The sequence below is a fragment of the Oryzias latipes genome, chromosome 11 (genome assembly GCF_002234675.1).
Source record: "Oryzias latipes chromosome 11, ASM223467v1".
In the NCBI taxonomy this organism is placed as follows: domain Eukaryota; kingdom Metazoa; phylum Chordata; class Actinopteri; order Beloniformes; family Adrianichthyidae; genus Oryzias; species Oryzias latipes.
The window spans coordinates 5,634,040-5,658,422 of NC_019869.2; the positions used below are offsets into that span (position 1 = coordinate 5,634,040).

General features: G+C 40.1%; 4 protein-coding genes and 2 non-coding genes across 8 annotated transcripts; 2 read left to right on the forward strand and 4 right to left on the reverse strand.

The window, feature by feature from the left end:
- Positions 1 to 1,136: 1,136 nt before the first annotated feature.
- LOC101158366 (chloride intracellular channel protein 1) lies at positions 1,137 to 8,546 on the forward strand. Its single transcript, XM_004073774.3, has 7 exons — positions 1,137 to 1,261; positions 1,520 to 1,575; positions 4,912 to 5,021; positions 5,242 to 5,367; positions 5,972 to 6,078; positions 6,189 to 6,370; positions 6,453 to 8,546. The coding sequence occupies exons 2-7, from the start codon at positions 1,534 to 1,536 to the stop codon at positions 6,612 to 6,614; spliced, it is 729 nt and encodes a 242-aa protein (XP_004073822.1). The 5' UTR covers positions 1,137 to 1,261; positions 1,520 to 1,533; the 3' UTR covers positions 6,615 to 8,546.
- On the reverse strand, positions 8,168 to 12,158 carry LOC105355039 (prostate stem cell antigen-like). The gene is made up of 3 exons (XM_011480730.3): positions 11,392 to 12,158; positions 10,271 to 10,390; positions 8,168 to 9,025 (listed from the first exon to the last, which is right to left on the reverse strand). The coding sequence occupies exons 1-3, from the start codon at positions 11,441 to 11,443 to the stop codon at positions 8,820 to 8,822; spliced, it is 378 nt and encodes a 125-aa protein (XP_011479032.1). The 5' UTR covers positions 11,444 to 12,158; the 3' UTR covers positions 8,168 to 8,819.
- On the forward strand, positions 10,387 to 21,114 carry LOC101158865 (N(G),N(G)-dimethylarginine dimethylaminohydrolase 2). Of its 3 annotated transcripts, XM_011480732.3 has the most exons (8): positions 10,387 to 10,497; positions 11,384 to 11,473; positions 12,191 to 12,282; positions 15,689 to 16,168; positions 18,381 to 18,569; positions 19,223 to 19,342; positions 19,413 to 19,556; positions 20,649 to 21,114. In XM_011480732.3, the coding sequence occupies exons 4-8, from the start codon at positions 15,869 to 15,871 to the stop codon at positions 20,766 to 20,768; spliced, it is 873 nt and encodes a 290-aa protein (XP_011479034.1). In that variant the 5' UTR covers positions 10,387 to 10,497; positions 11,384 to 11,473; positions 12,191 to 12,282; positions 15,689 to 15,868; the 3' UTR covers positions 20,769 to 21,114. The 3 variants fall into 3 exon arrangements, with proteins under 3 accessions (XP_011479034.1, XP_023815380.1, XP_004073823.1); XM_023959612.1 differs by lacking the exon at positions 11,384 to 11,473; XM_004073775.3 differs by lacking the exons at positions 10,387 to 10,497; positions 11,384 to 11,473; positions 12,191 to 12,282 and adding an exon at positions 14,450 to 14,576.
- rps5 (ribosomal protein S5) lies at positions 21,108 to 23,805 on the reverse strand. The gene is made up of 6 exons (XM_004073776.4): positions 23,682 to 23,805; positions 22,918 to 23,021; positions 22,477 to 22,686; positions 21,649 to 21,777; positions 21,299 to 21,397; positions 21,108 to 21,219 (listed from the first exon to the last, which is right to left on the reverse strand). Coding segments are annotated over exons 1-6 (612 nt in total). The 5' UTR covers positions 23,683 to 23,805; the 3' UTR covers positions 21,108 to 21,150.
- Positions 21,452 to 21,585, reverse strand: LOC111948267. Its single transcript, XR_002874223.1, has one exon. It is a non-coding gene; the product is annotated as a small nucleolar RNA SNORA3/SNORA45 family (small nucleolar RNA).
- Positions 22,753 to 22,886, reverse strand: LOC111948269. The gene has a single exon (XR_002874225.1). It is a non-coding gene; the product is annotated as a small nucleolar RNA SNORA3/SNORA45 family (small nucleolar RNA).
- Positions 23,806 to 24,383: the final 578 nt, after the last annotated feature.

Genomic DNA, 24,383 nt, shown 5'->3' on the forward strand with positions numbered 1-24,383 from the left:
CCTCCAAGCTCAGATGAGATGTGATCCTCGGCTCATGGTCTTGCCAAAGAACTCAGGGATCCCTCTCCCTGCATGGAGAGAGGCCGCCAGGCACAGGAGGCCAGCACCCACGGGACTCGGCCCCAGCTCCCCCCTGGACAGGGCAAACCAGAATGCTTGACTTTATTCATCCCTCTGGGGAGTGAAAACCCATAGCGAGCACAGCTGGTGTTTACAGTGGTGTTGTTTAATTGAGCAGCCATGGGGAACACAGCAAACATCGAAATGTTGAGGATGTAGAGCAATTTTGAAATGTCACAGAGAACACTGTTGTTTGTAAAGCTGACAGAGTAGCAGTGATGCCTGACAGAACTGAAAATTTGATATTTTATGATGATTTTAGATTTTGTAAAACTCAGATTTGTTTGTATTGAGAGCTTTTCTTCTACAATTAATCTAATTCAGTCCTTATATTATAGCTTAGTTTAGGAATTTACTAACATACAGTATGTAATAAAAAGGATGTCATGAGAAACCTTTTTTAAACTAAAGCTAATTTTTTTTAACAATTTCTGCAGCTTTTGTCATCCAAAAAAAGGGAATATTAAACCAGGGTTTAGATAACACAACAATTTTACACAAAAAGATTAATTTACTATTATTTAAACACAACTGCCATCATCTAGTTAAAATTATGGATGGATGAAAGGATGGTGGTTGATTGATTGATTGATTGATTCTGGACTCGTAGTCTAATCAATCATAAAAATAAATCAAATACAATAAAAGATGCCGCGCCAAGAGTAGACAAGAAAAAGCATAATTTAAAAAGTGGATATAAAAGTATATGCAAAATTACAATGAAAAAAATTAAATGACAAAATTAAATTATAAAAAGTAGGTCTACCGCATTAAATTCTGTTGATTTTGAACTGCTTATATTCAAACTGTTCCTATGGTCTATGGTATTTTTATCTTTAGTCATTTTAATATGAAAAAATTAAAAATGATAAATAAATTAAATTAAACAAATGAAAATAATATTTTAAAAAGTAAATGTTTTCAGATGCTTCCCCCCCCCCCCCCCCCCCACGTAAATCTTTCCTTGTCAAGTGCTTTAAATTAGCCGCACGTGCAGGCCCCCTCGTGCCCTACGAAGCGCGCGCGCCACCAGGAAATGGAGGCGCGGTGACGAAGAAGATGATGATGTAGCTGCGGCCGCGCAATATTCGGGGCAGCCACAGAGCAGAGAGGAGGAGAGAACAGAGAAAAACTTCTTCAAGTGAGTTTTTGGACCCTAATCTAAGTTTTAGTCGAACCTACAGAACTTTAGTGAGAGCCGAAGTGTCTTTTCGGTCCGAAAGGAGCCTCGGACTTGTCCGCCGAGCCCCGTTTGACAGTTTTTCTCCGAGATTGTAGCGGAAGATGGGCTCGGCCGCCTGCGCTGCTGGCCGCGAGCTCCTCAACTTCATACAAAACTAAACTTTGATGCTTCGCTAAACTCCACGTTTTTCCCCTCATTGTGCGTTTGTTCCCGCAGGGATACCGGGGACGATGAGCGACGCAAACCAGCCCAAACTGGAACTTTTTGTGAAGGTAAGCACCGAACGGAAAGAGGTCCGCGCGCGGGGCGGAGAGGCAGAGGAATTGATGATGACAGGAGGAGTTCGGCGCGCGGCGGAGCCCCTCCACTCCCGCTCTCAGAGTCTGCAGGGTGGCAATCATCTCCGCGGACTCTAATCTACTGAAATGCGCTTGAAATGAACTGTGATCTATATTTAGTCGGTTGGTCAGACGGATAATCCCATTCTGTTTGATCCATGCGTGGTGCAGCCGAACCAGCATGGCGCTGCTTCCTCCCACACAAGCCAAGGATTCCTGTGTGTGTGTGTCTACATAAATGCATATTATGTATGCATTTATGTGTAAATATTAATTTTTCTTATGTTTGGATCTTCTTTACATTCATCCTCAGGAAGACGTGTCTACTCCTGCTGCGTTCATGTCCTAATAAAATGTTGGAAATATAACTTTTTAAAAGTATCATGCGCCCTAATAGATGTGAGGGTCGTATGGTTATGTAAAATCCCCAAACAGTTTAATTTGTTTACTTTTTGTGCGCGTTAAAGTCCATCTTTGATGAAAATAGTATTTTTAACATGTTCTAGTGGCGTTTGGAGGACATATATGAAGAAAAGTAAGCCCTAAATTGAATCCCAGAGTATTTCTTTATTCAAATCGTTGAAAAAGATCATGTTTGTTACGAGGATAATACACTTGGCGGGTCACTAACTCCTTGCTTCGCTCCATTCTAAAGCGTAGACTTGTCTTCTGTATTTTTCACAGTAGAAATTGTAATGTTATTGCGTAGTTAGGCCGGGATGCGACTATTTAAAAACATAAATAGTACCAACCACTAGAGGGCACTGTAGGTGTGTGCATCAGTATTTGCTACTGACATCAACGCAGGAGAAGAAGCCACACAGAGCAAAAATTCAATAAATTTCCTGATTTGAAGTGATATAAAGAGCTCAGATGACTTGATAGCTTGTTCCGTATGCTTTGGTTGTCTGATTAATTGTTCAAGTCTAATAAGTTCCATGAACCTAAATCAATGTGTTACAGCAGTGCAGATATTCAGTCCATTGTCTTTCCGTTAATAGGATTTACCTTCCACGATGAAATGTTCGTTCTTGACCCTATATTTTGTCAAATTAAATGTTCCCAAAAGTGCGACATATATCGTTTTTTTGTGTGTGCATTTTTTGGCTCCTGCGACTTAAACTCCAGTGGAACTTGAATGTCTTGGTTTTTCTCATCAGAGCTGGCATCTGGCTCCAAACTGTACTAATCTCCAATATTGCTCACCATTTTTGTTGCTCCGGTTTTGTTAGGTTGGGGGTGTGAGGGGCTGTAAGCTAGTACATGATGGGAAATGGGGCGGGGTTACTCACAACTCAGAATGGAATTTCTAATGGACTCCTGCAGAAACTATGTCCTAAAAAACTTTTAGATTTAGGCTAAAAACTACATAATTACTACTAAAAGACCCTAAAATCGATCAGAAGATGATCGGAGCGGCACTTCAAGCAAATGAGTTTTTCATTTGTAAACGGTTGCAAAAGCCTCACCACACCTTTTGGGAAATACTTTTATAATTATATTTAACTCACCACTCCTTTATGGGAGTGGTGAGTTAAAGGAAAATCTGAGCTTTTCCTCTCGCTCTTGTTTGTTTTGGATCTGCCATGACGATTAGTTAGCGTTAGACATGAATGAACATTTAAACACAGGTTTGCCTTTAACCCTAAATGAAGAGGCACACATCGCAAGTTTGTCCCACTTTGTTGAGCTTTGAAATAAACTAAAAAATATTGTGTAACTGTGTAATGTCACTTGAACTTCAACAGAACTCCTTTTGGTTCAGTGCCTTTGTCAGCTTTTTTATGGCTGACAATTAATATTTATCTTTAAATTTAGTGTAAAGGATATTGATCAGTTCTTCATTAGGATTAAATTTGTTCTGAAATGATCTAAAGTGTTTGAAATTAACAGAAAAGTCACGAAAAAAGTGAAATTGTTTTCTCAAACTGGTCATGGAAAGGTAAATATGATCTGTCTTGTTATCCATTATAAAAGAAGCATATTTAAAACATAAAATAGTTGTTAGAAAAGTAGGGTGCAGTGCTTGGATTGGTCAGGAATGTAGTGAGCTTTGAGGCTTTATTGATCATGTGTGTTGCTAGGCAACCCCAAACTGCTTCCGTCCTGGACGGCAGATGCAGGAATTCCTGATCTCCACCAAAGCCACGCCTTAAAATTTACCAAAGAATCATTAACAGCAGTTTTACAGACCTGCAGTCCTGTGAGGGTCGGCCTCACTGAGGTCATCGGTTCAGCGTATTTGTAGACACGTTTCCCTAAATAGTCATGTGCAGAAATGATAGCCAAGACAAAGCTGATGAAAAGGTAGAGTTTGGTGTGGGAACTAAGCTAGTGCAGGACAGGATACTGGTGCGTGATTACGTCTTGAAATGAACCTAATTCCTATTCCAATTTCACTTTCTACAAATCACTTAACAAGCTAAAGATCATCTTTAGTAACCGCTTCGTTTTAGCCAACTAAGGATGGACCGTTTCTGCCTTAATGTCAAAAGTTCGGAGACCTGAAAGTTAATGAAGAAACACAGTGAGAGGCGAATGTTTGGTGCTGCTGTCGAGTCATCATTCTAGTCAATGCTATTAGTAATTTTGTTACACCCGTTACGACGTTTAGGATCATAACGAGGGACCAAAATTCAAAAGTGAAGATAGCAAAAACTTTGTAGAACGGTCACTAAGAAGTACGTAGACAATAATAGTTTCATTCATCTTCTAAAACCTGTTTTACCTCTTTCGGGGTCGCCAGTCTGTCGCAAGGAGGCAATAATAGTAGAGCCCATAATTTGTGTTTAAAGTCTATTAATAAATCTGGTTTAATGGCTCGACTACACACATTTTTATTAATCTAGTGCACAAATTATTATTGTTCACTTATTATTTGCCAATATTTTTTATACTCTTTATGTTTTACGTTAAATAAATAAAAAGTCATGGTTCTAGTACAGTTAGTAACAACACCCAAGTGCACATTATTATTGCCCTTGGGCTATTAAGATGGCACAAGCACACTTTTTGGGTTTAGGACATCTTTTTGTTCATAATCTAGTAAACATCCTGTCTATTGGCCCGAGTGCACTTATCCTGTCTGATGCCATGATCACACTTTGTGTAACCGGGCCATCTTTGTGTTTACTGTATATTTAAAGGACCGTTGTTTTAAAGTCTGCTAAAGTTCAAATGCCATCACAGCCATAATAAGAGCCTATCTGTGTGTTTAAAGAAAAGGTTCATTGGTTTGAATGAATGAGATGATTCCTCTTTGTTTTGCAGGCGGGAAGTGATGGACAGAGCATCGGTAACTGTCCTTTCTCCCAGCGCCTCTTCATGGTGTTGTGGCTGAAAGGAGTCACCTTCGATGTCACCACCGTGGACATGAAGAGGTAAAAACTCTCTGTTTTTGTTTATCCTCTGCAGGATTCTCCTGGTACAACAGAGGAGAGTCCACCCTCTTTTTTTAAGCACAGATGGGGTGTAGAAAGACCAAAAGGCTCATTGTGGTGGTAGAAATGAGTTATTTCCTGTGTTTTTTTTTTTAAAGTCCTCTCCCTATTTCATTTTTTGTTTTTTGTTTTTTCCTTACCTCCTGCCCCCCTCCCACAGGAAACCAGACATCTTGAAGGACCTGGCACCGGGGGCTCAGCCTCCTTTCCTGCTGTTCGGGAGCGAGGTGAAAACCGACACCAACAAGATTGAGGAATTCCTGGAGGAAACGCTCAGCCCTCCAAAGTAACCGCCGTCTTTTCACATCCGTTTCGTTTCGTTTTTGACCTCTGAATAATATTTATATCTCAATATTTTGGTCAGGGACAGAACCTTTTAATGTTTTCTGTTTCTACGCCAAACAAAAAGCAACATGTGAAGTTATTTTAATCAATTTTGCCAGGAAGCCTGTTGTTGCGTTGCTTAGCAACCTCTTTGCTTTCATTAGAAAGTTTTGAAACTCCTCTAAAATTATTTTTTTTAACAAAATGACTTGTTTTTTACTATTCTCTATGTGCAGTGGGTGCTATCATTACCCCCCCTTAAACCTAAAATAAGAACCAGAACCACCAGATGGCCCTGACCTCCTGCAGCAGCTCCTCCAGGATGTAGACAGAGCTCCATGAAACCCGTTTAAATACTCGTTTGCCTTAAAAACTGCACGACTGTCCATTACATCATTCTGATGCATTTGAATAGAAAATCTTATTCAAATGAGCAACTTTACTGGTTCCTCTTTGAATTTTGGTCTTTTTCTGTAGTTTTTTTTTAAAGCACTGCATTGCATTATGGGTGTGGCATTCGTCTGCAGTGAAGTCCGTGTCATTTATGGGACTGGTTTCTCCGTCAGATACCCCCGTCTGGCTGCTCGGAACCCGGAGTCCAACACTGCAGGTCTGGACGTCTTCTCCAAGTTCTCGGCCTACATCAAGAACTCCAACCCCCAAGCTAACGAGAGTACGCCGCCTCATCCCAGCACCATGCCAGCCAAACCGCCACGTGTGCTCTTTGTGACGGGAAGGCCATGCCGTTTCTAATTTCATTCCTGTCTCTGAATTCCTGCAAAGATCTGGAGAAAGGTTTGCTGAAGGCTCTGAAGAAGCTGGACGACTACCTCGGCTCCCCACTTCCCGACGAGGTCGATGAGAATAGCGCCGATGAGGTCACTTCCTCCTCGCGGCCCTTCCTGGACGGCCAAAACCTCACTCTGGCCGACTGCAACCTGCTGCCGAAGCTCCACATTGTGAAGGTGACCGTCTGGCTCTTCTGCTGTTTATTCACTGGTTTCTTCCTCTCAGCAGGACTTTCCCTCTTTATTTTTTTTCTTTTAGGTGGTGTGTTTGAAATACAGGAACTTCAGCATCCCCGACTCTCTGACAAACCTGTGGAGGTACCTGAACGCGGCGTACGCCAAGGACGAGTTTTCCTCCACCTGCCCTGTAGATGAGGAGATCCACAGCGCCTATTCCTCTGTAGCTAAGGCCCTCAAGTAGGACGACAGCAGCAGAACAATACACAAAATCATTAAAAACTAAAAAAAAGCACATCCCCATTCTGTCCCAAAACAAACTCTGCAAGCAGCACGTTTTCTTAGCTTTGTTTTTTTACGATTTAATTGCCTTTATCAGCAAAAAATTAGTCTATCAGTGTCCAGTGTTCTCCTTTTACACCAGCAGGGAAGCAGAAATGCCTCCTCGTCTCCGGTGACGATAGCGTCACCTCCTGCTACGTCGTGTAGCTCCTGAAGCTGCCTCACATTAGGTGAAGAAGCCACAGCAGATCCTCACTGACACTTCATGCTTCTATTTTTACGTTTTCCTTTTGAGGTCATTTGAACCGACACAAAGCTGCCTAACGGGTTTCAAGCCTTTCACACGTGCAGACGCCTCGTTTTCCTTCCTGCTTCGGGACATTTGCATACCAGCATCACCTGCCAAAGAGCTTTCTGTGACGGCGCGTCATCTCTTCTGCCTTTTTTTTCATTTGGGAAAGAAAAACGTTTGAGCTGTGAGATGTGTGACATCATCGAGGCACCTCAAAGAAGGGAGGATGCGCAGTGCAGCTTTGAGAAAACAGGAAACGGTGTCAGAAGACTCCGGCTTCCCCTTTCTGAGCTTCTCCTGCAGGCGTGAGGGGTTGGGTCACGCTTACCGAGCACTTTCTAAACTGCTGTGTGAACTTGAACTCATTTCCTAGAGCTGCTGGGCTTTGGAGTTCTCCTCACTCAAAAGCTCTGCTTTCTCTTTAATCACTAAAACTGCCGTACTGGAAGAAACACGGTCAGAGTTTCGTGTCAAATCTCTCTCTTTTCATGACCTCTTTACATTTGTTTTCAAATCTATAAATAGCCTTTTAGCAGCTAACAGCTTGTCTGCTAATTTTAGGTAATGAAATTTTAATCATGCAATCGCTCTGTTTAAATGACAACACGTTTTTGTATGTTATAAACAAAAAACTGTAGAATCAGAAGGAAATTAGGTCAGTATTTTACAGAAGGGTAAACTTTTTATTAGTCACTTATTATAGTTATAAAACAAAAACTTAATTCATCTGAAAGATCCACCTCCAACTTTATGTAAACCTGATTTCCAAAAAGCTTTTCTTAGTTATTATTTCTATTTGACCTCTTTTATAAATGTTGTCATTTTCTTTTGAATTTTTTTTTAATGGATCGTTTGATTTGATTTGGTTTATTTTCAGGCATTAATTGAAGTCAACACAGAAATATATTACAGAAATAATGAAATGCATAAATACAATTAAAAACAAACAAACTGAAACAAAGACACACTTAAGTCCTTTTTGCTTCATTAAATATAGTGATCATTAACTAAAGTCACTTTGAAAGTCTGCTGTTTCCACGCTTTCCTCTTTCTGAAGTGTTGGGAGATAAAAACATCCGCTTGTTGAGTTTGTCATTTTGGGTCTTGTGCCGACTGTTCGCTGCCTCCACACGGTCCGCTTTTACTCTTTTAAGCCAGAGACAAAGTATTTTGAAGGAAACCGAAGTGCAACTTTAAGCCATTAGAGGGTTTTCTGACTTTTCAATTGGTTGTTAGCTTTGCTAATGAAAGAGATTGAATATTTAACTCGTCTGATTTCATGTGGATTGGAACATTTTCTTTATGTAATTTAATCTAAAAAGGGATCTGAAGTCTGAATTTTCATTAAAAACAGAAAAAAAATCACTTTTTATCGTCTAGAATAGAAGTAGAGGGATCTTTTTATGTATTAATTCCATTTCATTTCTTCTTTTTTTTTGCCTCTCTTCTTTTGACATCATGTTGTTGAAAGAGCGACAACATCCCAGCAGGGGCTGGACTCACAGATGAAGACAATCAAGCTATTAGCACTTCTGAGATGTTTTTTTGTACTAAAAAGTTCTTTGATCTATTAATGTCCCAATAAAATGTTAATAAACTCTTCTCTCGACTATTTCATTTCCACAAAAAAAAAGCACAAACACAAAGTTTACATTTTAATAGAAGCCAGAAAATATGATTGTATTTGTAATTTCTAATTTCAACATTTAGAATAATGATCTATACAGTAGCACCATAAAGCGTTTGCATGATAACTGTTTGAACCTTTGATTTGATCTGATTTGCAGTGCATGATGGGATCATTTTAATGGTAAAATAAAGAATACATCCATTAATTTTTTTTCCTTCATCTGAGGCTTTTTAAGGCGTGGTCCTTCAGGGCAGCAGGAGGGCGACGGCAGCCAGCAGCCAGACCCCCCAGGCGAGGGCGGCGGCAGCAGGTCCGGCCCCGTTGCACAGGTCCGTGTCGCAGCAGTCGTTGGTGTAGTTGAAGACCACCCCGGCCGAGTATTTCTGTCCAGACCGACCGCACTGGGACGGATTAGCACAGCTCTTCTCATAGATGGTCAGGTAAATGGGACCTGAGAGAACACAGGAAGTTCTGGTTTAGCTCATTTGGAACCGGGATGGTGCAATAAAAAAAAAAATATTGATGTTTAAAAAATTTAAGACCCAAATCCAGGTTTCCTGAAGTCATAAAATCAAGGGAAAGGGAACACATTTATGTACCGGTATGTTTTTATCTGTTCAGATAAATAGTGAAAATGCTGTAAAAACCTTTAATCATCTTAAACCACTCACTTTTGACCTAAATTCTCTACTGATGGGGGATGTTTGTCCCCCATCAGTACAAACAAAAATAGTAAAGCTACTATTTTGTAATTTTATGCCATTTTTTTTATGTTTGTTCTGAATTAATCTGCCCAATTTTAAATTTTCTTTAGTCTTCCTTTTTATCATAAAGCTCTGTGGTACCCTGAGGGAGTTGTAGATTGCAATACTTAAGCTTCATTCATTCACTCTCCTGCAATCGATAACTTCAAGATTGAGCCATTTTTAAAAATGAAAGCATCTTGAGTCAGGTCAGTTCACAGAGTAACCACTAGAGGGCCTGCAGGCCTATCCCTCCAGTGAATAATGCTCCTACTTTACAATATCTGGGTTTCATGTTTTGGGGTAAAGGTGGGGTTTTGTGATGTCATATCCTTTCAAGATGGCGGCAGATTTAAAAAAAGGAAAACCCCATAAATTGGTAATAAGAGTGACGTGACCAACCAGGAAATGACTTTCATGCTAAATGTTATTCATGCTTAATTTATGCTTCAGTATTAATAAGTGTAAACTATATTTGATGTCCTCATTAAGTAAATTGTTTTGTAACTTGATTATTTTCAACATAACAGTCAAGCAAAATGATGTTATTACTCAGGTTTAGTGTTTACATATTCAATATTTGTGCTTATTTCTAATTATTTATGTACTTTTAAATATATAAGCTTTAACTTTATGTTTGCAAAAACATTCTTTTTAGTTTATTCCTGTATTTCAAAAATTAAAATTCAAACAAAAGGGAACTTATGAGACTCAATATGAAGCTTTTTCATGAGCAGAGAGAGATATAATTTAATAATAAACACATTTATTAGTGATATGAAAACTGGCCTGTTGGGAACCAGAGCTGAGGTTCCTTTGACTCATTTTAAAGTTTACAAGCTAATAGAAAAGATTAACAAAGCATTTGTCTGATTAGTTTGTTGTTACTGTGACTAAACCGCCTTTTTTTCTGCGTCTGTCTTTGCAGATGCAGGAGCTCCGAGGAACCGGACCTTGATGCCCTGAGGCCTCACTGGAGAGGCAGCGCTGCCCGGCAGGACACTCCAGAGGAAACTCCAGGCAGTCCAGAGGCGAGATGGCTGGAAACACGCAGCTGTAGCACCGCAGACACGCTGGAGAATGGAGAACATGGCAGGAAAATCACACTCAGACCTTCACCTCCACCTCAACTACAACACCGCCTCTGGTTTCAGACACCAGGACTTCTTGGGTTTTCTTTGTAATTTGACTTTATACCTACAAAAACGTTAGTCTAATTTTTATTTTAATTATCAAGGAGATTTTATTACTGAAGAAAAAAACTACAAACATTATTCAACGTTTAAAGACAACATTGAACATAAAATGTATTTTCATTTTAAGAATGCAAAAAATATTAATTTTGCTCCTCAGAAACAATTTGAAGTATTTGTAAGTACAATATACTTTGCCAGATCTATGTTAAATAAGGCTGAGCTGAAAGGAATTACTGTAACTTTCAAGACATGTTTTAAGAAATAGAAATGTAAAATGTAGTTTATTAAGAGTTTAAGCATTTTCTGTCTTCAACTTCAATAAAAAAAATTATCAAAGATTTTTATTTTGAATAGAAAAAAGATTCACGTTGCAAAAATAACTTAATACGAAACATATTTTCAACAATGAAATGTCATAAAGCCTCTGTTAAAATAAATGAACAAAGAAACAGCACCTCCTAGTGGTCAAAAGGTAAAAGTTCTAATTGAATCAACTTGCTTAGCAGCTGCAGCACCAATTTTGGAAGACAAATCTTTCCAAATTAAGGGTCAATTATTTCTCCAAACACAGTGACGTAACATAATCATACTCTAAAGTTATTTATTCATTTTAATGTCTTGTTTAGCAAAAACACACGTCAAGACGTTAACCTAATGATGGCACACATTGAAGCACAAATAAGAACTATGGGAAAGGCACACTCCGGTAATCGTTTAAAAAGTAAAAACACTGAAGCAGAAAAAAATAGATTAAATAAAACGGAAAAACTCCATTTAAATGACTTTATAAAATCCTATACTTCAACCGGATTATCTGTGCAGGAAAAAAATGTGAAGCTCCAGAAGAAATTGCAGCTTTTTTTCTCATAGAATCTTACCTGCCAGAGGTAAGCAGCACAGAAGTCCCATCAGGAGCTCCAAGCGAGACATGATGGCAAAATCCTGAAAAGGGTTCTTCAGGTAAAGTTTTGAAGCAGATCAGAAATTTGTCAAGAAAGATTTAAATCCTCTGCACCCGCAGGCTTTCTTACTCCCTTTGTGTCGTCTTGACGCTCCGTAAAGCAGCTTCTTTCCCCCCCGAGACTTCTAATTTAATTTGGAGAAGTAATTGTGAACAGCTGACATGGCATCAAAACGCAGATTTACGTGTCTTTTTGTTTTTTTTGTACTGTGTATGTGAAGTTTTGTAGAGTTTTCTTTAGCTTTTGGGTGCCTGAAGGGGCTAATAATGAAGTCAAATATAGAAATAGAACAAGTAGTGAGTATTTGTAGCTCCAGGCTCCCAGGAGTTTGGTTAGACAATTCACTGATTTCATGACATTGCACAAATGCAGGCGCTGTGTGATTTTTTTAAAGACCTTTATATAAACCTTCATTTTTTCTAATACTCTTTTAACAGAACTTTTCATTTAACTGTTTCATTTTACGTATTTTGTTTGTGACCTCTAACTTTTGTAGTGGCCGTTTTCGTTTTGTGGGTGTATGCGGTTCTATATGGAAGCATTTCTGTTGCATTTTAATTTTGAGTCAACACATGCAGCTTCGTTCTAAAAATGAAAAAGCATTTCTGGTATTTAATTCATTTTAATACAAAAATGCGTCCACATAGAACTATGACTGTTGACAAATCATAGGAAAAAAGTCACGCTTGCTTATTAACTGAATTTTTCCCAACAGGTATTCGTCCCCATGTCTGTTTCGGCGTCATTATACGGCGCCTTAAAAGAGGAGCAGAAGACCAAGAAGAAACTGAAAGATGAGGCTCCCAGGTAAGTTTCATGACCAAAATATATTTAATATTTATTTATCGTAAAGAAAGGCTGGGATTATATACATTTGCTTCCTCCCACTTCTTTTGAAGCAAATAATTAAAGAAAAAAGGATGTACAAGTACAAATATGTCTATTTATAACTAAGAGTGATTATAACAAAACCATTTACATTTACATGCATATTTGGATGTATATATATATATATATATAGAGAGAGAGAGAGAGAGAGAGATGTACTACTACTACTTTTTTTCATATTCTTCCAATGACATAATGTATAATGCTCCAAAGTTTGATATATTATACGTAGATATTTCTTTTGTTTGTCTTCTTAACTATTTTTGTCTTCATTGCTTGAAATAAACCAATTCCAATCCACTTAAAAAGTTGAAAAAAATGATAAAACCTTCATTTACTCTTAGAAAAATACATTTTTATACACATTAAACATATAAAATAATGATTCCTTGTTCTTTCGGGGTTGGGATGGAAAGCAAGAAGCTTCTAAAAGTCAAAAAACGCGGAGAGAATCAGCCCGTCGGAGACAGAGGCTCAGTCAGCCACTTTAACCGAGTTATCCTTCAAGGGGTAATGGGAGACGTGAGGCCAGCATGCAGGACGGTCTGCTGACGGCGGTCTTGTGATGGAGTGAAAAAACTCTCTGGGACTGAATAAGCTGGTTGATTAATTACTGAACCTAAAGCTACGAGCCTCCAAACAAACTGGAACTCCAGCTGCCGATAACAGGAGAGATTACTTTAGTCTCTTGTGATTGAATAGTATAGGAAACACTGAAAGGAGTTACATAGGCCATTAAACAAACATCAACCTTGTTTTTGCTTAAAATCATGTCGTTGTTCTTTGTCATCAACTGCCTGCAGACTGATTGTAGCCTTACAGATGCAGCTTTTTTTGTTGCTGGTTGAATGTTCTCAGTGAACAGATGGTGCTCTTTAATCCTGTCTGCGCCCGCCGCATCCATCCACCCCTCCTTTGCTTTGGCCACTACATTTTCTACTGGAGGGACTCCATCAAGTCACTGCAAAGGAACTTTGTGCAGGTGCATAAACAAGCAAGAACATTTGCTCTTTCTGCAGTCAAAGGTTTCTAAATACATTGAATTTCACAGTATTTAATTTAACAAAAGAGTCCTCACTGTCATTATATTAAGGTTTCAATTTCTTTGCTAAAATAAGACACGCTAATATTAATGATAATGTTTGCGTTGAAACAGAAAAAATGGATCCTTTAATCTACCAAACATGTCTTTGAATGCAGACAGTCCAGGTTTATGTAAAGCACAAATATGGCTGCAGGATTCAGACGCCGTTTATGGGGATTACAGAAGGATGTGACGGACAAATCCTTAATACTCCACAAACCCACATTTGCTGTAAAACAAAAGAGGGAGGCAACTTTTGCTGAAACACTTTGTTTTTTATTCAGGGGGGAAATATCTATCTATAGAAAAGACAAAGGGTTAAAGATTTATTTCTAGTCATTTTGACTCATTTTTGCACATCTGTTTTTTTATTGATTTATTCATATGATATTTATTTTTAATTTATTTATTTATATATATATATATACTTTTACCATATTTATCTTTCCTTATCCTTGTGTGCTGGTGATTTTGTTCCTTGTTTTTGAATAAGAAAATTATAAAATTTAAATTAAAAACTTGATTTATACCAACACAAAACTTTAAATTTTCAGATTATTTTAATTCGTAATAATACTAAGACGGTCAAGGATTTAAACTGTTAACAATTGACAAATTGATCAACGGTCCGGAATAAAAAAAACAAAAACAATAGTTCCGCTGATGCTTGAAATCAGTTCTGATTGAATCCGGACAGGACATGTGGGGGATGGGGCGCTGGGATGGAAAACTGTTGGAGCAGACATTTTAAGCTAACAGAAAATACACATATATAGACCGGAAGTTTAGTGACCTGACATTGAAAATAAAAGCAAAATGTGTAGTTTTTCTATAAAACTGTATTTTAATATAAGCATTTTGACTATTTATTCTGCAATTTTAGAATTAATAATATCAATCTAAAAAATATGACACGTATTCCTATTACTGCGCGTATATTTTAAGCTATTTTGGAATCAATGGATCTTTTATTTTGAAATACATAGCCGGAAGCTCTCTATTGCCGTGTCTGACATTGAGTAGCTTCTGAGCGAAGAAGAGAGTCGGGGTAACGGACTGTGCGCTGGGCTGGAAATTAACTTCAGCAGAGAAAACCCGTCTAAACTTTGATGAAAGACAATTAAAACAGGTAAGCAAACCCGAAAGTTTTAATAAAAACAGCAACTTAAGTGATTTCTGAATATATGACTCGTTCGAAAGATGCGGAACATCATCCTAAGTACTCAAAAGCTGCTGGGCGGTGCACGTTTCAGATTTCTGCAGCTGGATGAACCCAAACAACAACAAAAAAAGTCTCTACTTTTGGAAAAGGAAAACGCGTAATTACGTGCAAGACAGAGGATGAAGGCTTTAAGTTCATTTGGAAAAACATAACTAGATTCAGTCAGATGCTTTTACCCATCAAGTATTAAATTCAGATGCGATTTAAACAGGTTTAAATTGTTGCATTCACTGACCTCCGTTAATAAAATGTTCCATCTTAATCCACACAATACCTCTAATAAAACAGATTTAGGTGCAGAAAGCTAAGAAAAATAAGTATTTGACTTAAATTTGCATTGCGGTCATGTCATGGAAACACTGTCTCACCCATTTCCCCTTTTTGTTAAAATAAATAAACGTAACTATTTTTTAAATTAAAAACAAGCAGAAAAATTTAAATAAAGTCTTGTTAGTGAGCCTCAGAAACTAAATGATGTATTTTAGTCATCGATAAACGTCATCAAATGACTGAATTTGTATTTTAGTTCAATGCCAGGCTTCTCAGTAAATCAAATTCCTGTTTACTGTTTTACGTTGTTGGGATTTTTGACAGTTTGTGTCCATAAAAGAAATGTATTGTAGAATAAAGGTACGTTTTCAGAGGTATCTGTATGGATTAAGGCGGTCAGAACTTTTGAGAAATGTGTTGGTGGGTATTTGTGTCTGCACAAGCTGTGAAGGAAAACTCTGTGTGGCGGAAAGCCGGGTTCCATCCTGCTGCCTCTCAGTGGGGGACGGCTTTGAGGTCCAGAGAAGATGATAAAAGACCAATTGTCCAGAAACGGAAATAGGCTTCAGTAGATTTTCTTTTTTCTGTAATGGCTTAAACTTTCTGACAGTTTGACAATCCTATTTGGCATTTTCTGTAATCTCTCTAAGAATCTGTAAACTGAAGTTCCTTTGTACATCAGAAAAAGCTCCTGCTGGAGGTTTACATGAGTCTATTCTCACATTTTGGCCCTTCTTCTCTCGCTTTAGGCTCCTCCTCTTGGTGTGTTCAGTGGAAGACGTGAAGGGCTGCAAGGAGCGAGGTTCCGAGGGATGAGCTCTTCATTCTTCTTGAGGATTTTCCAAGTTACATCAAGTTTTTTGTGAAGCAGCCTCGACTGGTTTTCCTGCTAACATCAGGGAAGCAATTTTTCCCCCACGTTCGCAGCCATGGCAAACGTGTGTCCCTATGGCCGCTTTACCCATGCCGTGGTGCGGGGCATCCCAGAATCCTTTGGGAAGACTGCGGCGGACGGCCACGAGAATGGGGCGGTCTCCGTGGACCTGGCCAAAGCCCAACGTCAGTTCGGCTGCCTCACGGGGGCGCTGAGGCAGAAGGTGGGCCTGCAGCTCATCGAGATCCCGCCCGACGCCGAGCTGCCGGAGAGCTGGAGGATAGAGGACGTGGCGGTCATTCAGGGAGACACAGCGCTCATCGCCAGGCCCTTCCAGCAGCAGAGACGCAGCGAGGTAACCCAGCAGACAGGAAACCGACTTTAAAGTCCCGCTCTGATCCCTGAGGTCTTTAAATCATGACTATGTCATCAGAAACAAAAACTGAATCTTTGTCTGCAAGTGAATGCATCAGAACGGGTGGAGACGGGAGCTTGTTACCCCGCCCAGCATCTTTTCTACCTCACAAATGATCTTTTTCTTTTTTGTTTGCTCCTGATTCACCATGATTTGAATAAAGAAATACTCAAATGTTTAAACTTAACATTCTTTAAATATGTTAGAAAGATGCTACAAAAAGATGGAGTGGGTCCGTTGAGACGCTCACTGAACCTCACTAGAAAAATAAAAAATGAAATAGCATTTAGATAAACTTCTGAAGAACAACATCCTCTAATTCCTGTTTGAGTTCAACAATTTTCTGATGTTTTTCCTAGGTCAGGGGTCGGCAACCGGCTTTCATGTCTGCTGCGGCTCACTGTTTTTGTAAAATAACTATCATGTCCTAAGATTGTCGTGGTGCCTTTAAGACCATCGGGTAGTTTGAGCGGGCAGGAGGAAGAGAGCAGCGTGAACACGCGGAGGGGGCGTGTCTGCAGCCGTGAACGCCAGCCAGAGACTGTCATGGGATGGAAAGTTTTTCTGGAAAGACAGTTAGTGGGAATCTCGTAGGGGACACATGAGCGCCCAAAAAAAGGCCTTTTTTTTCCCCTTAACACTTGTGCTATCTTAGATGACCCCACCCTTACATTGACGTGTTCTCCCTACCATGACAAAGGTGGATAAAGGTGGAAAGATTTCATGTAATCCATGGACACCAGTGAAGATCACAAATCATTGAAGAAAAAAGGTTCAGCGCACTGACTAGTGGGTCTAGACGACCCAACTCCCAACGTTAAAGTGCCTAGGATAGCACAAGGGCTAGACTAAAACCACCCATTTCCGCGTAAAATTAATTAAATTTGCGTAAGGACGCCCCTGCTATCCTGTCACCTGGCTGCTACGATGACTGTATGTTGCGCTGTCTGTGTAGGACACGCTAGAGGGGGGGGGGGGGGTTGCACGCGGGGGAAAACAACGAACAGGTAGAGAGATGGGGGCGGGGCTTAGACTCACCCCTTATGATTCCAGACCCGCAACAAACTAACAGCTGCTTCCTAATAAAAAAACAGTTGTCATCCATAAAATTAATATAATTTATTGGGTTTAGTGGATTTAAAGAAAAGAAAAATAGAAAGGAGTCTGCATCAAAGTGAATTTGTTTCCATCATCTCATTCATCTTAACTCTGCGTACTTGACTGACAGAAAAGTCTATTAGAGGTTGTGGAAAATGGACAAAAGATCAAAGGAAACATCATAAATAATTAAAATGAATAATTAAATAAATATCCTGACAGCATTGAGAATCAATACAAGTATGGCCAAAGGAACTATCGCGATATATCGGCAAAAACATTTTTTCTAAGACCCCTAGTGTTGAGGCTCCCTGTGCTTTCCTTTCAGTGGGAAACTGATCCAAGTGGATCTTTGAGAGGTTCAGGTTGCCGACCCCTAAACTAGGTAGTTTCTAATCAGATGGTTTGACAGTCTCTTAGAAAATCATTCAGAAAACCTTTGAATTATTTATGAGTTTAAAGATGAAAAAAAACTGAACGATTTGTGTCTTTTTATAAATTTGACTCAAGACAGAAACTGTCATCTGTTTTTTTTCTTTCTGCTCAAATGTAGCAGCCATGATTCCAAGTGCTATCAAAAGTTTTTTTGGTCTGACTTATTTAAACCCAGTAAAATTTTTCTTTATCAAAATGTTCATTTCCTGCAAACTCTGACTTCATATCCTCCTGACAACCAAAGAAAACAACTTTTTTTTTCAAAGATTCAGCAAAAACTACAATTCCCAGAGCCCCGCCCCTTCATATTTGTGATCATTAAAAAGCCCCAGATGTCCTCTGTAGAAGGTGTGAGGTTTTTGGAAGATTTTAGACGTTTTCTCTACAGAGGACTCGTTTTCATTGCTGGTATTCGGGATCCTAATGAGCTTTTTGTTCTAATTTTATATATTTTAGTAATAATTTAGGTACAAATTGTTATTTTAAACTTTTTTTTTCTAAAATTGTTTCAAATGTTTTACTTATCTGCATTGTTTGCCCACTTGTGAACTGTATGTGGATTGTTCTTTCTGGGCCACCGTAGAAACAAACTTCCTACAGCTCTTCGTGTGTCCCTCAGGTGAAGGCGGTGAGGAGGGTCATGTCGGAGCTCAACTTGACCGTGGTTGAGATGGGGGCCGAGCAGGGTGGCTCCGCGGGGGCCACGCTGGAAGGCAGCGACGTCCTTTTCACCGGGAGGGAGTTTTTCGTCGGCATCTCGTCCCACACCAACCACGGCGGTGCTGAGGTGCTGGCGGACACCTTCAGGGTGAGAGTCAAAGCCGGCGTTTGACCGACACACCTGCCCTCTAGTGTCCGTCCTGACACACGCGTACAGTTTAACTTCACTGTAAACCTGAACTGTGGAAACTGCAGGAACACGTCTACCAAAGTGAGCAATGCACTCTGGGAATTCTTGCCTGATTCCGGCTGTTCCACACGCCACCGCCTCTCCAGCTCCACCAGAGCCCTGCATTAGTATTGATCCCCCCCCCCCCATATCCCATAAGTGCATTTCTGCAGACACGCCCCGCATTCCCCGCTGGATGCCATCGTTTCTGCGGTCAGGGAGGGGCAGCAGACTGTCTGACATGCTGCTTCTTTCATACAACAACAGTCAAGTCATCATTAAATGTCGTAAGAAAATGTTGGTTTAATTTTTTAAAACTTTTTTGTGAATAAAAGGCAACGAAGAAGAAAGCAGCTGTAGGAGTATTTTGGTTCCTAAAAGTACATTTTTATTTCTTATTATTGTTTATAATGATCAGATGATTTGACACTTTAATACTAAATGAACAGTTTGTTTTAAAAAAAAAAAGTTTTTTTGTTTTCTTTGGTGGCTCAAAGCATTCTGGGAGATTGAGTTAAATAAATCAAGCTCAAACTGCGTTTAAACCCCAAAGAACCGTTTTATCTTTTCAGGACTTTGCGGTTTCCACGGTCCCCGTGTGCGGTGGTTCCCGCCTGAAGAACATTTGCTCCATGGGGGGTCCAGACACCATCGTCTTCAGCAGCACTGAGGGGGCTAAGAAGACCCTGAGAGTAATGCGCGTCACGTTTGCAGACCGCCGACGCGTGGAATGCAGTCTGAGATGATGGGTTTGTGTCTCAGGTGATGGAGCAGCTGACAGATCACCGCTACGAGGTCCTCTCTGTGCCCGAGGAATCTGCAGCCAACTGCATCTACGTCAAAGGCCCGTCCAAGAAGGACTTCCTGCTGCACAGGCCTGTGGAGGAGTGTCCCGACAGCGTCTCTGTGAGTACCAAACACGATGAGCGTCGAGCAAATGAGTTCAATTCAATGCAAACCGGTTCATTTTAGGTAGTTACTACTCTAACTGATACTACATGGTTTTAAAGAAGCCAAATGTGTTAAAATATCCATTAATTAATCTCCCACTGAACACTTTTAACATTTTACAAATGTGTGCAGTTAAAGTCCTACTCCAATCATTTTATGTTCTTGTTTTTAGCTGAAATCTAAAAACTGTTTTCTGGGACAGTTTCTGCAGAGCGGCAAAGACTGTTCGGTTTATAGTTCTTGTATTTGTAGATTTTTTTTGGATCACTCAAAGGGTAATTTCCAGAACTTTCAGAATATTTTCTGGCCCCCAGTGTCTGATTTCAGCATTCAGGTTCTTCTCTGCTCACAAAGCGGTTCCCAGTCACTGACCTGTTAAAACTGCAAATGCAGGGGAAGAAGACCCAGGACTGGATTAGAGGGAAATGTTGACGATCTGATTTCACTGTTGCAGTTTGCTGAACTGGAAAGTCCAGACTGCAGCACTTTAAAGAACCTTATCCAATGGACCGTTTTTAACATGTTCTTGGGGCATTTTTCTGATGTGTGAAGCAAATTAGGATCAAAACAGTACTTCTTTATTCAAATTATTGTAAAGGAGCAGACGAAAAAAATTGTTTGAAAAAAGATGGTATGTATGAGCTCCCCGCTCCGCCTCCATTCTGATGCGTCCATCGAGCGTCTTTATTTTCATCGTTTTGGCGGGAATCTGGATCTAAACTGTACGGCTGGATAGATCCAGTATTGCTCGCCATTTTTGCTGCACTTTACAGGGGCTGTAAGCTAGCAGGAGAGCTTGTAAAGATAGATGTTGGGAAGGGGGGGTGGGGTATGCCTCTTGCCATGGTCCCGCCCGCAATTCAGAGGTGAATTCCTGCTGCTTTGCAGAAACTGTCCTAGAAAGAGTTTTTTCTAAAAATGATAATGAAAAGTGTAAACGCTCTGAAACCAGATCAATAGATATTTTAATGTGTTTTATTGTGAAAACCCCACTACTGCCAAACATCACATCCTCTTCTCGGTAAACTGGACGTCTCTCCTCTGCAGGCCTTCCAGAAGCTGCCAGATTACAGCCTCCTGCCAACGGCGTGCAGCGAGGCGTCCAAACTCGGAGCGTCTCTGTCCTCGCTGTGCCTCCTCATCAACAGAAAGCACACCTACTTCTAAATCCTCATCCAGCTCCGTTTTCACTCATCGTTTGACACAAATGCCGGCCGATCGTAAAGATTCAAGCTCGCCACTTTGTTCACATGACCGCTGTAAAGGATTTTACCACTAAAACTGCAGTTTAGCATCACTATTAGAAATAAAGGTTGCAGTTAAATATTTTGTACTGGATGCAGAAAACATCTGCACAGATTAAAACCACTTGAAATGTTGGGATCAAATCCACTTTCGTTGGTCTCCGCTGAAATCATGATCTACCCTTAAACTGATCCTAAAACTTGACCTACTTGTAACCTCTTTGCCCCAAAGTTGTAACAGATCTGTAATAAAACCAAGTCATAGGGAATTTCTTCACATTTATTCTGTTAGAAAGCAAACATGTTTAACGGTTGGACTTGGCGACTCTCTCCAACTCGTCTTTCTTCTTGATTGCGTAGGAGTTTGAAGAACCCTGAAGAACGGAGGAAAAATACATTAATTTATAGTTTCAAGACTGATTTTTCCAGTAAGTGAGCTCAGGATCTCCTCACCTTGGCTGCGTTGATCAGCTCATCAGCCAGACACTCGGCGATGGTCTTGATGTTCCTGAACGCAGCTTCTCTGGCTCCGGTGCACAGCAGCCAGATGGCCTACAGAGCAGAAAAAGTTCAGCATGGTCCCTCTAAACCAAGAGGGAGGGGCTGTTGTGTTTCAGAGTCGGTGATTGGCTGGGTCACGGGGGAGACTACAGCCAATGAATAAACTCAGATGTTTCCTCTACGAGTGCTATAGCACACCGAGACAACGGTTCATATTCAGGTGTGACTCTAGCCTCGCTTTTTTTTTCAAATTTAGGATTTCCTTGAATCTTAATGTAAGTAGGTGAAAATGAGAACGGCACCTGGTTGACCCTCCGGAGGGGGGACACATCCACGGCCTGCCTCCTGACCGTACCGGCGCGACCGATACGGGTGGAGTCCTCACGGGGTCCACTGTTGATGATGGCGTTGACCAAGACCTGGAGGGGATTCTGGAAACGAGATTTAGAGACTAAATTACAAACAAAATCTGACCGTTTACATCAACACTGCTTCACTAAAACTGGATCTGGTGTTAAGATTCTTATCACTTCCACTGCTTAAAACATTTGATTTTTAATCGCATGTTCTCCATTTTATGTCTTTTGTAAATAAACATTGCATCAAAGTTTATTTTGAGGGGTAATTAAATTAAAGAGCTTCAGATTAATGAAAAACACAAATCGGTCAGCAGCTGTTAGAAAGTAACATTAACGCCATCAGTAGCGGGCGCCGTCGTCCCTTACGCTCCCCCCCTTCTGCTTCTATGTGACAAATCTAATGAAAAAATAAAATAATTTCCCCAAAATAGTGGCTTTGCTGTCGGTTTTATCTCCATAGCAACCATTTTATGTTTTGGTCGACTGCTTCTGTCATTTTTGGAAGAATCGGCAATAGTACATTTTGGGATTTCCTTGGCAATGCAAGCCTTTTGCCAACATTCCTTCTATCTTCATATACTATGTCATTTCGTCAAGCTCAAACCAACTTTTCGTATATTACACTTATAATATTCTGTAAGCAGTGGAGGAGCACCACAAATGCTAATGATGTTAAAAATCTAAAAACTTTTAAAACCAACATTAATATGGAAAATTTTACTCAAAGGCGCAGTTAGAATGGATTGCAAAACCAATCTTGTCCAGCGTTACCTCTCCGGTCAGCAGGTGGATGATCTCAAAAGCGTGCTTGACGATGCGCACGGTCATCAGTTTCTTGCCGTTGTTGCGTCCGTGCATCATCATGGAGTTGGTCAGACGCTCCACAATGGGACACTGGGCCTTCCTGAAGCGCTTGGCGGCATAGCGGCCTCCAGAGTGTGGCAGGTACTTGGCGTACTTTTCTTTTACAGCGATGTAATCCTGTAACAGAAAAGCAACTTAAAATCCTTCTTTGACACATCAATAATGGTCGTTCTGCTCAATGGATGATGTATCTGAGCTGGTGATTGGCTGGGTCACATGAGACTTCAGTCAACGAATAAGCAGAGATGCTTTCCTCTGCGAGCACTCTAGCACACCGGGACAACCGATCTATGTCAGGGTGTGACTCTAGCCTCGCTCAGGTTTGACTGTAACTCCTCTGGCGCTCACCTGCAGGGAGATGTCATTGATCTGGACATCATCGGTGCTCCATTTACCAAAGAGTTTGATCTCTGGGGTCTCAGCCACAGCTGGGGCAGTCTCCCACTCAGTCACTATGGAAACAAAGACGGGTAGGTGTACAATAGAGGTGACAAGCAAAAAAAATTAAATAAAAAATACAAAGCGACAGCACAATGTTATCATTTAATATACATAAAATGTATGAACAATAAAAAAAAACTATCGAATAACGTTAAAACACAGCATTTAGGATGGAAGTGAATAAAGACTTTGAATTTAAATGAAGAAAGCTTCAGAGAGAAGCAAATAAAATTTAAAACTCTGGTTTAAAAAAATTAAGAGACGGACTGAGAATGAAAAGTATCCCGGTTAGCTTTAGCATACACCGCGTCTGATAGCTTAAGAGCTAGTTTACCTACGCAACCACATGGCTAAGAATGCATATTTTGGAAGTGAAAACAAAACACTTTAATTTTTTTAATCTGACACTATATGTCAGATTATCATAAAATGACACACGAAGAGCGGATGCGAGTCAACGAGCCACATCCACATGTGCTTGCAAGCCTAGCTTAGCTAGCTGCTAAAGCTCCACACGGTCGCTCCTCGGAGACAAAAATAATGACTGTTCCCGAAAAGTAATGTTCTACACTCCGTTCAACATAAAAACGAACTCGTTTGTGATTTTAAATGTTACATTTCATAACTTTTTATGGCTTTAAAAGGACGTAAAATGTCACATTTTCACTCACTTGTGTCCGCCGTTGTGTACCACACTTTTCTGAGACGGAAAAGGGCCTTTCCGAGGCGCCGCGTCCAGATATCCGGTGAATCCCGGGGTACTTCCGGTGGCGCTGAGCACGACGGGAAATTGTGTTTTGTTCTTTTACACAAACATTTACGGCCTATCTGTCACTGACAGCGATATTAATGATGAGACAAAGGAAAACAAAAAACAAATATTACTTTAAAGAAGTTTCTTGAAACATTATTTGCTGAGCTGACAGTTTTAGTGGGAATTGGAATGAATTTAATTATATTCTTTTCATGAACAGACAAAATTATATTTTGCAAAGAATTGCTGTGATCAAGATAATTACCCTGTTCATCTATTATTTTTTTTTATTTATTTATTTATTTTTTTATTTTTTAACTTGTCCTGTCTAACAGCTAGGCAAACAGATGAGAGCTGAGGGCCTCTTGTGTTGGACATATTTTATTTTAACAAGAGGGGTTATTCATCTTCAGACAAACCAAAGGTATGTCTGAATAAACCCCTTTTGTAATTGAGGCCAAACTTTATTAATTTCAATCATGTTTGAAAATCTTTGGTGTTGGACCGGACGGAAAAGGAAAGAGGGGAAGAAGAGAGAGGGACGTTAGAGAGAGAGAGAGAGGGGGGGGGGGGTAGGAGGGTGATAATAGGAGGGGAAGGGGGGTAAGACCATGAAGCA

Excerpts from the sequence above, each read along its gene's own strand:
- LOC101158366 (XM_004073774.3), top strand. The coding sequence starts at position 1,534 with ATGAGCGACGCAAACCAGCCCAAACTGGAACTTTTTGTGAAG. Across the intron at positions 5,368-5,971 it reads GAAACGCTCAGCCCTCCAAA|ATACCCCCGTCTGGCTGCTC; the intron begins GTAACCGCCGTC and ends TTTCTCCGTCAG. Across the intron at positions 6,371-6,452 it reads CGAAGCTCCACATTGTGAAG|GTGGTGTGTTTGAAATACAG; the intron begins GTGACCGTCTGG and ends TTTTTCTTTTAG.
- LOC105355039 (XM_011480730.3), bottom strand. The coding sequence starts at position 11,443 with ATGTCTCGCTTGGAGCTCCTGATGGGACTTCTGTGCTGCTTACCTCTG. Across the intron at positions 10,391-11,391 it reads GTGCTGCTTACCTCTGGCAG|CGTGTCTGCGGTGCTACAGC; the intron begins GTAAGATTCTAT and ends TCCATTCTCCAG. Across the intron at positions 9,026-10,270 it reads TGAGGCCTCAGGGCATCAAG|GTCCCATTTACCTGACCATC; the intron begins GTCCGGTTCCTC and ends GTGTTCTCTCAG.
- LOC101158865 (XM_011480732.3), top strand. The coding sequence starts at position 15,869 with ATGGCAAACGTGTGTCCCTATGGCCGCTTTACCCATGCCGTGGTGCGG. Across the intron at positions 19,343-19,412 it reads GGGCTAAGAAGACCCTGAGA|GTGATGGAGCAGCTGACAGA; the intron begins GTAATGCGCGTC and ends TTTGTGTCTCAG. Across the intron at positions 19,557-20,648 it reads AGTGTCCCGACAGCGTCTCT|GCCTTCCAGAAGCTGCCAGA; the intron begins GTGAGTACCAAA and ends TCTCCTCTGCAG.
- rps5 (XM_004073776.4), bottom strand. Across the intron at positions 22,687-22,917 it reads TCAATGACATCTCCCTGCAG|GATTACATCGCTGTAAAAGA; the intron begins GTGAGCGCCAGA and ends TTTCTGTTACAG. Across the intron at positions 21,398-21,648 it reads CCCTCCGGAGGGTCAACCAG|GCCATCTGGCTGCTGTGCAC; the intron begins GTGCCGTTCTCA and ends TCTGCTCTGTAG.